We start from the raw sequence: 12124 nt of genomic DNA on the forward strand, positions 1-12124 counted from the left end.
AAGGTGGCATCCAGTGTGGCCCTAAACCAAACCATTCATTTGCCCACCTTTTTTCCAAATCCCCAGAACAAAGGAGAAAGACTCCTGCACTCTTTGAACATTTACAGGCAATTATGTTACTACTTGAATAAAACTAAGGCTGTCAGAAAATCTGACCAGCTCTTTGTAGCCTATGCTGCAGGATCTCAAGGAAAAGCCATCTCAAAACAGACCATTTCAAAATGGATAGGACATTGCATACGTTTCTGCTACACGCATCATGGGAAACCGGTACCTGCTAACATTAGGTCCCACTCCACCAGGGCTACAGCTACATCAGCAGCCTTTCTCAGGGGGGTGCCAACCAAGGATATTCTGGAAGCTGCAACTTGGAGTTCAGTGCATACCTTCACCAAACACCATCACTTATCTCTATATTCTAAGACTAGAGCTGGTTTTGCCACTGCAGTTTTGCAGGGCCTACTAGCTTCTTCTAACCCTGTTTAACTCCACCACCCATCCTTGGCTTTGGGATTCAACCCAAATGTGATGACTGCAGCAGGGTAACACGATGAACATAGTACAGTTTTGTACCTACCATAGTGTTCACCCTGCTGCAGTCCAGGTTACCCTCCCTCCATCCCCTCTGAATTAGCTGGACTTCTCTATACCTTTCTATCCTGTACAACCTCTGTGGTGTATTTGCTTGTGTCTGAAGGTATTGTTTTATTTCTATATGTATATTTTTATATAGCGATATTTATATTGCCTACCTATTGGGGGCACCTGACATCTGGGGCAAGAAAAACTGAAGAAAATGGCGTTGGATGCCTCTTATATACCCCTGGCGCACTGACGTCAGGGAAGAAGCGACAGCAACCGACGCCGGACCAAAACTTTGGAACTCAGGCCGACTGCGGGACCACCTGACGGCAGGATAACCCAAGTGTGATGACTGCAGCAGGGTGAACACTCAAACATCTACATTTATGGTAGGTACAAAACTGTACTTTTTCTTTCCTCATCAGTTCTCTTCTCCAATAAACAGTTTAAGTAGCAATAAGACAGTACTCATGGTTTCATAAAAACAGTTGAAGTTCCAAAAGGAAAATGAAAATTCAGTAAAAGTAATGAGCAATCTTCTCACTCAGCATGCCTGTCCACCTGTTCAGGATCCTCCCTCCTCACCCTGGCAACCTTTCCATATCTCTTCCAACTTCATCTTCCCCTTTTGGCACCAAGGCATCTCAGAAAGTGTGGTTCTAAATCTAATCCAAAGGGGGCATTCTTGGCAATACGAGTCCCTTCCTTCTTGCCTAACGGACTGGATTACTCTTCTTTATTTCCTCCCATTCTATGCACTGTGTTGTCTCAGGTAACTATAGAGCCTGTGAATGTCAATCTCCTAAGCAAAGGATTTCAAGGATTTTCCTACTTCCCAAACCAGGATCTTGGAGGCCAGTAATGGATCTTGCTTTTCTAAACACTTTTGTCAAGATTCCAAAGTTGTTCTTGTTATCATTTCAAGTCTTGTTCATCTGATTCCATATCTAGTTTACATGGTGAAGTTGCATCTAAAGGAAACGTATCATCACATGGCTATTACCATGATTTTAGGTTTTAAGATTTACTGTGTGTGGCTTACATAATTAGTTCTGCGTTTTACCCTTTGGAGTCTGGGTATTCACAACATGAATATCTTCATTCATTGCTTATTGCAGACTTCATGGCATTCATATTTATTTCTGTATCTGGGCGATTGTCTTATCTTTGTACACTCTTTTTACAACTGTCAACAGTATCCAGAAATTGTTCAAGATCTTCTACTCAAGCTGGGTTTTCAAATCATTTTGCAGAAGTCTTCTGTAATCCCATTCCACAGAATGCTTTTTACTGGGATATTTGCTGCACGATGCCTTGGGGAAGACCTTTTCTTTTTCCAGACAAAGTAGAAATGTTTCAGTAGTTCTTCCTCAGTTTTACCTGCCTAAGCCTAGCTTATGCAAGGGAGTTTCTCAGTATTGTAGGGTACATGGCTTTGATGAATTATCATGCTGCCTGTTGCTTGACTACACCTGAGGAAGTGGTACCCGAGATCAGTCTGGATTCAACATTGAACCCCCTTGACTTTTCAGATTCTAGTTTGAGTTTGTAAAAAAATGGAGATTGAATGGTGGGTGAAACATATAGTTTGCAATCCAGGTCTTCCTTTCTCTCTTCTGATCCACCCTCAAGGCAGTCACTGCAGAAGCTTCAGGTCTGGTGTGGGAAGTGGTTTCAGAAGAGTTAAATAGCAAACTCTGGGGGATCCTGTAGACAGAAGCACACGAATGTCAGGGTGATGTTGGCTGTTATCAGTGCTTTGAAGGTCTTGAATCATCTCTGGTCTCTAGGGCCTCTGTTAATGTATACAGATGATATCAAAGTGATGTGGTGTGGTACATAATCAGGCAGGGGGATACCAGATCCTACCCTCTTTTCAGACTGGCTTGTGATAGCCTGGGACATAGCAATTCAGCTCATTCTGACTCTTCAGGCTTCATACTACGTCAGAGCAAAACCTTATTGTGGAGAAACTTAGTAGGACGAGGATGGACTCCTACCAATGGAAACTTCATCACAGGGTCTTCAGAGAATTGGTCCAGCTGTGGGGAACACCTCAAATAGATCCGTTTACCTGCTTTAGAACAGACAGCTAAAAAAATCTGCCCTAGAATTCCTTGTAGTCAGGTATGTATGATAGATGGTTTCTCATTCCCATGGACAGGAGTGTTCCTGTATGCCTTTCCACTGACCACCAGGCATCCTCAAAATATCCAGAAGGACTGTCCAAAAAGTTGTGCTGATCACTTCTTTCTGGCCAAGGCAACCATGGTTCTCACTTTTTCTGTATCCAACCAAGGGCAGTTACCAGAAACATCCCCACAGACTGGATTTAGTCATACGAGATAGGGGGCTTGATACACTCCAGTCTGTAATGTCTTCATCTGACTTCCTGGATGATAGAATTTTGATACCTTTTAGGCACCTTTTTTCTGAAGACATGCAGCAGGTACTAAAGGAGATGAAACTGCTACAAGAAAGCCATATATGTGTGAGAGGGAAAGATGTTCTTATTGGTACCACTACAAGAAGTATGATCCTTTTTCAGGCCTGGTTGCCTCTGGTTCCTGATTATTTTTGTGGATTACTGTCCAGTGGCTTGTGGTAGTCTTCTGTCAAGGTACATTTGGCGACCATCGCTGCATGCCTGTCTTTAGAACACCCTGTATCTAGCAATGCTCAAGTTCAACATTTTTTGAAAGATGTCTTGTTTACTGACCCACCAAGGAAACAGGCAGCACCTCCTTGAGATCCCAGTTTTGTGCTGTAAGAAACCTACTTGATCTCCATTTAAACCAGTTCTTGAGGCAGATGTAAGGTTCTTGACGTGGAAGACTGTTTTACTTATTGTTCTGATATCAACTAGGTGTGTATCTGAATTACAAGAAATAATGGAAAGGCAGCTCTGCCTCATCTTTCATAAAGACAGCGTTTCTTCGAGGACAAATCCTACCTGTATGCCTAAAGTCATCACTGAGTTTACTTTAAGCCAGATTATTTATCTCCAAGTCTTCTTTCCTGAACCAAAGAAAAGAGGAAAAGGGATTCTATGCACTCTGCATGTGCATAGACAGCTCGGATACTACCTAGACAAAAATTAGCCTTTTTGGAAAGCTGTCCATCTGTTTGTCTTTTGTGAAAATAAGAGGAGCAGGAAGTCCGTGACAAGGTTGACCATTTCTAGATGACTGTCTCAGGCTATTACTTTTTGTTACACTCACTAGTTTGCCATCCTTTGGATGAGACATTCAAAAAAGGTCCTAGTTACTAAGATCCTACAGCACCTATCAAAAAGAGTAGGGGAAGTTCCCCAATGCTATGGCCAAATTTTCCCTAATAGTGTAAATACCACCTCTGCCCTCTCCTGAAGAGAGGCTACTCACCTAGTGGAACTAACCTGGTCAACTTTGGCTAGCTAAATAAATACTGCATGCCCCCATTTTTTCTGTTTTAGCACTAAATGTGCATCACCACCTGTTATGACTGTGCTGAACAAATTCACCTGTTTTTTAACCTTTCCAGTAAATATGCACTTTCTTTTAGATGCCTTATATTTTAACATTTGTGTATGTTTTGAGTATGAATTACTGTTTAAATCTCTCTCACCACATAGTGGCTAAGTAATGGGAAAAATGCAACTTTAACTAGACTATTTCTTTTTCATTTTGTCTTGTTGTGACTATTTTTGTTGCTTTATAAACTTATGTTTTTTAATCACCTTTATTGAATTATCACTTGTGACATAGGCACATTTACAGTCATATAAAAGTAATCAAACTTTATTAACATAAACATTATACTTCATATATATTGCTGTATATTATGGAACATAAGCAATATTACATAAATTATTCAATTCCTGCCTTTTTTAAAACAAGAAACATAGTTATTAAACCATCACTTACTACATAAGCAATCATACATTTATGTAAATGAAAACAAACCACACCAACACAATCCTAGTTGTAAGTAATCTGTGCCACAAACCACACTGACACACTCCCAGTTGCAAACACCATACATCACTTATAATCTACCCAATCTTTCTCACTCAAACATTACATAGATCATTTAAGTCCTGCCACCTTTTAGACCTAATTTCTCTCTTATATATATTGTTCCCACAATTCACATTTTTTCCTAAAGGCTGTTTCTAGGAATTAAAAAAAAAAAAATGAATAGTTCCAAATACACATGCTGACATGAAGTGCTAGAGCATAATAGCAGAAACCATGAACGTAGTAGACTGGGAAGCAAAGGGCAGATGGTGACTGCAGACCTTCCACTGCACTGGAGTCTGTCTGATATATGGTGACCATTCTGTACTTCAGTGTCAGATGGTCTGAAAGGAAAATGTGATGTGATTTTTCAGGTATTGTATGTTTGTTTAACTACTAAGACCACTGGATTCAGGAAAGAGTATGGATTTTTTTTAAATGAAGGACTCTTAGTAATATTCTTTTGTATTTTTGTTATACTTTTTTGGCACTTTGCCTCCACTGTCTGTCAAACGTCGACCCGTTTGTTCCCCATCATTGGGCTAAGAGTTGGCCAGGATGGGCCAAAATCTAGATAGCCATCGAGGTGATTTTTTATTCCTGGTCCTAACTGGTAAGCACCTGGCTAGATGCTGGTGAGAGGCCTGCAGTGGGCTGTGTGCAGAAGGGTGCCAATTACTTCTGCAAGGAGTATTCCCCCCAACCAACCCTGTCCCTTCCTTCGCAACATGGACAGTGTTCTCAGTTTTCCACCAGAGAGTTCACACACCTATTGTGCCCCCTAGAAATGCCAACCACTCCCTTACAGGAGAAGCGGGCAGTTCACTGCCCTTCATTTCTCCCCCTCCCTGCCTAGCTTCTCCAGTGTTGGGACAACTAATCCACACTTTGATCACCTGGGTCACAGTCAGGACTCCTTTCTCTACACCACTGAGCCATGCAATTTCATTATACTGTGCCTTCCTTAACCATATAGTAAAGTTGATTTTACCAGAATTAACAAATCATATTGTGGAAATTATCACATTATAACAATGTTTCAGTGTCACATACTTTCCTTAAGAACAGTTTATGTAGGTGAACGTTTCTTTTTCTGCAGAATGAGTGACATTCCCTTTGATTGGAAAGTTCCGGTTGATGTTTAATTGTGCTGTATTTATTATATGGTAACCAACTAGCTCCTCATTTTCTTACCATAAAAGGGCAAGTTTCTCTGGTATAGATTTGGTAAACCCATCTTTTTCATTACAGGGAGCCCTTCGGTACAGTTAATGGAGCAGACAGCCAGACTGAAGGCACTTAGTGAATCTATTGAGAAGTTACAGGTAATGTAACAGTGCTACAAGGCATCTACATGTTCTTCTCTTATTTTGTTTCACATCTCTCACTGCTATCTGTGAAGAGAGGTGATGAAAATGGTTCCATAATTATACATTTAAAATACTTGTCACCATTAAATACATTTTTATTTATTCATTCATTGTAAATGACAAATACAATTTAAAATGAACAGTGTATACCACGTGCTCACTTGTTTGTTATTTCCTTAAACATGCTCTAGTTCATTTATAATTGTTGCTGTAAGTATAAAATGCATGATTAAGTTGTAGGCATAGTGCATTAAGGCTCTGTAGAAAACATGTTCACAGATGTCCTTTATTCCTGACCAGCACTCTGTGTTGCTGCGTACATCTCAGTGGTACAACAGTCATAGTCAGCCATGTTTATTTTTCCAGAAACTTCAGAATGATAGCCATAAAAATGGAACAGGCTTATCCTGAACAGTTGCCATTGTTTCAATTTCTGATATCCTCTGCTCAAGATGATTAAGAAAATTTGCTCAACGCTGCATTCAGGAGCATGCAGTCCTCATGCCACTGCATGCCATGACATCTGCTGACCTAAGAGTGTCTTCCCAGCCCCTGTGCTCATCTGTAAAGAGCAGAGTTTGAATTTCCATCATAACGTATGTCATTAGAAAGGTGTTCATCATTAGATTGCTGTTGCAGTAGCATTTAGCCATATGGGACATGGGATATCGGATGTCCATCAAAGCTACTAAAGCTTGGAGCTCCTTCCTGGTGCACCCTATGTCAGCTCAAGCATGTGAGCATGCCTGTATAAGAACAACAAATCAGTGCAAAAATCCAGGCTTTCTTTACCTTGATATGTTTAGACATCTTGTCATCTCAGTGCCTTAAAAATCAATGGTTGGCTTTCTTCTAAACTTTTTTTGGCATATTAGTTCTCCATTTGGTGGTATTCCTTTTTTCTTTAAAAAAGTTATATCAATTTTTAGCACATTTGTCAGGAAAGGGAAGTGTATGGTTGGAAGGCAAATGCCTTATTTGGACACCCATATGACCGTTGCTTTCTGTTGAGGAAAATTGCAACATTGTGTCTTGTGATATTTGTTTAGCTTTTATACCAGAAACAATTGAAAGTAGGATAAATTCCCTAAGGCTTTTTCTTTAGAACCATTTAGAAATGAAGAAAGGTCTGGGTGAGTATGAGACTGTTCAAGAAGAAATGTTTCAAAAATGGAAGAATTGGAGGACAGAGCACATCGGGAAAACTTGAGATCTGATGATGTCCTTCAAGGATGCATCTGCAGTCTTTACAAATGGGTTGTCCTGTCGTCAGGCAGCCCTTCGGTCGGCCGGATTCCAAAGTCTGGGTCCGGCTTCGGCTGGTGTCGCACTTCACCCGACGTCATTGCGGCAGTTATTCGGGTATAAAGGCATCAGCCGACGCCATTTTCCTCAGTCTTTCTTGCCGCGTGGCGCCCGAAGCAGAAGCTGTTCGCAAGTGCCGGTCGGTCAGATCCAGAGATTACTACTACCGAATACTATTTCGAAGACTTCTATAAAGCTAAGTACCCCGTTGGGGACTCTTTCTTGCCTCAGCCGATGTCAGAGAAAGTTAATAACTGTTTATCTTGTGGGAAACAAATACCTCATAAGGATTTCCACTCCTATTGCATACATTGTTTAGGCCCAGACCACGACGTAGCAGCTTGTCTAGCCTGTGCTTCTTTTAACCGACGGACGCTTAGATGTCGCTCGGACTTTGCTGAACAGATTTTCGGCTCCGATTTTGCCTACATTATGCCGTCGGATCCTCCGACTACGCAAATAACCAAAAAACGCAAAGAAAAGGACCGACACTCGCGGTCTGCGGTTTCGGCCGAAACCGCGGTTAAGCAAACCACGAGTGTCTCGGTTTTGGCCGAAACCGAGCAAGCGGTTCTTTCTTCAGCCGATAACTTGCCTTCTACTGAGGCCTCTTCTATCCTGGTAGAAACGGCTTCTGAAATCCAACCTTCTGTTGCGATTTCACAGGATTTATCAGACACCATTCCCCTAGATATTTCTACCCCTGCACGTGGAGCTGCTAGGCCTCCTCCAGCTATGTCTATTAAGGCCTTTGCCAGGGCTAAGGCAGCCAAAGCATCAAAACCTGTGCCTGCCAAGCCCCCCTCTCACAGGCCCAGCACCAGCTCCCATATGCTTTCTTTGGCAGAGGATCTCATCTCTTTAATTCGTGGAGCCCAGCCTCATCCAGACAGGGTCTCTCTCCCTCCTCCAGAAAAAAGGCCTAGAGCAGAGCACCCTGAGCCAGTAGCCACAGATGATTCCTCGGATGACTCAGATCATACAGACCCTCCTGAGGCTTCTTATTCTCCTTACGAAGACTCTGATGCTGAGGAGTCCATCCCTTCAGCCTCTCCTCCTGAGGAATTTTCCTTTGGGGAAACCTTGCATGCTATGAGGGAACAATTTCAGTGGCAGGGCCAAGATTTCTCAGACTCTAGGAAAAGGCTTAGGACCTTTCTACACTTGCCACAGCATAGGCCTTTAGCTATACCTCCAGTCCTATCTGTTGTTGATGATGCATTTAATGATGTTTGCACTGCTCCTGATACTTTACCTCCGGCCCCTGCTAAGCCAGATAGGTACTACAGGGTCCCGGACACTCATCACCACTTATATAAGGCTCCTTTTGCAGATCCAGAGACTATCTCCCAGGGCCCTAAAGCTGTAGCAGCTACTTCTTCTAAAAACCCTCCCTCTGAAAGGGATTCCAGGTCCTTAGAGAGATGGGATAAAAAGTTTACACCTCTGCTACTTTGTCAGCTAGAGCTTTGAACTGCCAATTTCATATGATTCAATATCAAGAGTTTATGCTTGACCAGTTGACTAAAAAGCTGTCCTCAGAAGAATCTATAGATAAAAAGTATGTTCAAGAAATGTTACATAACATACAGCAGGTTAGTAACCATTCTTTAAAATGTGGCTATGATGCACTGGAGGCTTCCTTTAGATCAGCCATGACTGGCACAGTTATCAGGAGGCATGCATGGTTGAAAGAACAGGCATTACCAGACCATGTCAAATCTAAGCTTTTGGATGCACCTATGGACAAGGTCAATTTATTTGGTGCCCCCGCACAGCAGGTACTAAAAAAGATGGAAGAGAAAGCAAAATCTGTGCAAACAGTGAAAGATTTCTTACAAGTTCAACCTCCAAGGTTTAGCAGGAACTGGCCCTCCAAGAATTGGTCCTTTCCAGACACCTCTAAGGCACAAAGAGGCAGGAATAGGCACTCTAGAGGCAGAAACCAATCCAGGGGTGCCTACAGGGGTCGCCAGTGGCAGGGCAACAACCAGCGAGGCACGGATACAGCCACCACCACTACAACAACTCAATCACAGTGACTTGGCGGTGGCACCGCCTACCAGGGAACAACTAGAAGCACCCTTAGGCGGAAAGCTAACATTATTTTCAAGAAACTGGCACGCATTACAAGAGAAAAATGGATTTTGCAGACTATAGTCAAAGGCTACAGGTTCCATTTCCATACACTCCCAGGAAAGAGAGGAATGCCAAACCTACCACCTTCACAAAGGACAGAAGCTCTAAAACAAGTATCTCGATTATTAAGAATGCGAGCTGTGGAAAAGGTACCATTTTTGGAGCAAGGGAAGGGATTTTACTCCAGGCTCTTCCTGGTACCAAGAAAAGAAAACAAATGGAGACCTATTCTAGACCTGTCCGCTTTAAACACATTCCTCATTGTCCCAAAATTCAAAATGCTGACCCTACAGCAGCTTCTTCCCATACTGGGCAAGGAGTCTTGGCTGGTAACTCTAGATCTCAAGGAGGCATACCTGCACGTCCCCATAAGACCAATTTGCAGAAGATACCTCAGATTTCTTGCAGGATCAGAGCATTAGCAATTCTCAGCATTGCCCTTTGGCTTATCTACTGCGCCCAGAGTGTTCACGAAATGCCTGGCATCAGTAATCGCTCATTGCAGACTTCAGGGAATTCAAATTTATCCCTACCTAGACGACTGCCTGATGCAAGCGGACAACAAAAACAAACTCACAGAAGATTTACAAAGAGTCATCTACCTGCTGAAAGCCCTGGGATATACAGTCAATACAAAAAAGTCAAGGCTGATTCCATCCCAAAGAATAACCTTTCTGGGTGCAGAACTGGGCACATCAAAACAAATGGCATTTCTAACTGCAGAAAAGAAAGAACAACTTCCTCTCTACTTCTTGGCATTGACAAAGCAGAGCCATCTAACTGCAAGAAAAGTGCTACAAGCTCTAGGCTTCATGGCATCCTGCATAATTCTGGTACCTCATGCCAGGCTGCATATGAAAAAGTTACAGTGGTACCTAAAGAATTTGTGGTCTCAGCACAAGCACAGCCTAGAAACCAAAATTCCTATAATCCCATGCCTGAAGCAAGAGTTCTTATGGTGGGCTCAGGCCTGTCAATCAAACACAGGACTGCCCTTCTGCAAAACTCAACCAACTCAACACGACAGATGCCTCAGACCTCGGCTGGGGGGCACACATGATGGGCAAGTGCTTTCAAGGCCTATGGACTCAAGACCAGCTGCATCTACACATAAATCTAAAAGAATTGATGGCAGTAAAATTGGCAATCCAGGCATTCAGACCTTTTCTCCAAGAAGGCCAGTTGATGATGAGGACAGACAACACCACAGTTATGTGGTACATCAACAAACAGGGAGGCACACACTCATACCCTCTATGCGGTTGGCACTGGACCTATGGGATGTGGCTCTGAGCTACAACATCCAGTTACAGGCAATTTATGTACCGGGGAAGGAAAACATTCTAGCAGACATATTAAGCAGAACTACAACAGATGCCCACGAATGGATGCTGCATCCGGACATTTTCAAAACCATCACAAGAGAATGGGGATTACCACAAATAGACTTGTTTGCATCCCCTTTCAATCACCAGTTGAAGAAATTCTGCACAAGGACTTACCACCCACTTGCTTGGAAGGTGGACTCCCTATCCTTCAGTTGGAAAAGCCTGACAGCATACGCATTCCCACCACTTCCTTTGATGCACAAGGTGCTTCTCAAGATCAAAGAGGAACGTCCGAGGATCATTCTGATAGCCCCAAATTGGCCAAGGCAACATTGGTATCCACTGCTGAGGAGCATGTCCCGGGGACAAATATGGACACTGCCCCTGATCCCATTACTGCTGACACAGAACAACTACAACATTCTGCATCCAAACTTAAAAACTGCAGCTAACTGCCTGGAAGATTAGATAGCAGCAATTAACCCGAATTTATCCCAAAGGGTTAAAGACGTTATCCTGGAGGCTCGTAGACCTTCAACAAGAAAGAATTATGCAGCAAAATGGAAAAGATATCTCATCTGGAGTACTGCAAAGGGGCAAGATGTGACACTGGTGAACATAGCCAACATCCTGGAGTACTTGGCGGAGCTCTTCCATACAGGCCTGTCCTATTCCTCCATCAAGATACATGCATCAGCTATTTCAGCAGAGTACAGCTTGGATCCTCCTGTCTTCTCGCACCCTCTGCTCAGACAGTTTCTGAGAGGAATCAAAAATGTAAAACCTCCCAGGAAACCTCCATTGCCCGCATGGGACTTGAACTTTGTGCTAGAAAAACTGACTCTTCCCCCTTTCGAACCAGCAGCAACAGCAGAAATACAATACTTATCCTGGAAGACTGCTTTCCTGCTGGCAATAACTTCAGCAAGAAGGGTCTCTGAACTACAGGCATTAATGGCAGTGCAACCCTTCCTAGTCTTCCATCAAGACAGAGTGTCCATGAGAACAAATCCTACATTTATGCCTAAGGTGGTATCCAGAGTATCTTTAAATCAGGCTATCCACCTTCCTACATTCTTCCCCAACCCACAGAACAGGGGAGAAAGGCTCTTACATACCTTGGATGTACACAGACAATTACGCTACTACCTGGACAGGACAAAAAACAATAGAAAAACTGACCAGCTTCTGGTAGTATATGCAGCAGGAAAGGAAGGAAAACCTATTTCTAAACAGACAATCTCCAAATGGATAGGAAATTGCATTAGATTTTGTTACTCCTACCATGGAAAGAAAACTCCAGAGAACATCAGGCCTCACTCCACAAGGGCTACAGCCACTACCACAGCTTTCTTACGAGGAGTGGCTACCAAGGACATTATAGAGGCTGCTACTTGGACCT

At 42.8% G+C, this 12124-nt stretch overlaps 1 protein-coding gene across 7 annotated transcripts in view; it reads left to right on the plus strand.

The window, feature by feature from the left end:
• DCTN1 (dynactin subunit 1) overlaps nucleotides 1-12124 on the plus strand; it is a 1835652-nt gene that overhangs the window by 1638280 nt on the left and 185248 nt on the right. For all 7 annotated transcript variants that reach the window (XM_044063298.1, XM_044063299.1, XM_044063300.1 and 4 more), the window contains one exon: nucleotides 5832-5905. In XM_044063298.1, the coding sequence (XP_043919233.1) occupies nucleotides 5832-5905 (74 nt within the window). The remainder of the gene's footprint in view (nucleotides 1-5831; nucleotides 5906-12124) is intronic.

This window comes from Protopterus annectens, chromosome 2.part1 (assembly GCF_019279795.1).
Source record: "Protopterus annectens isolate FY-2018-M chromosome 2.part1, PAN1.0, whole genome shotgun sequence".
Lineage (NCBI taxonomy): Eukaryota > Metazoa > Chordata > Ceratodontiformes > Protopteridae > Protopterus > Protopterus annectens.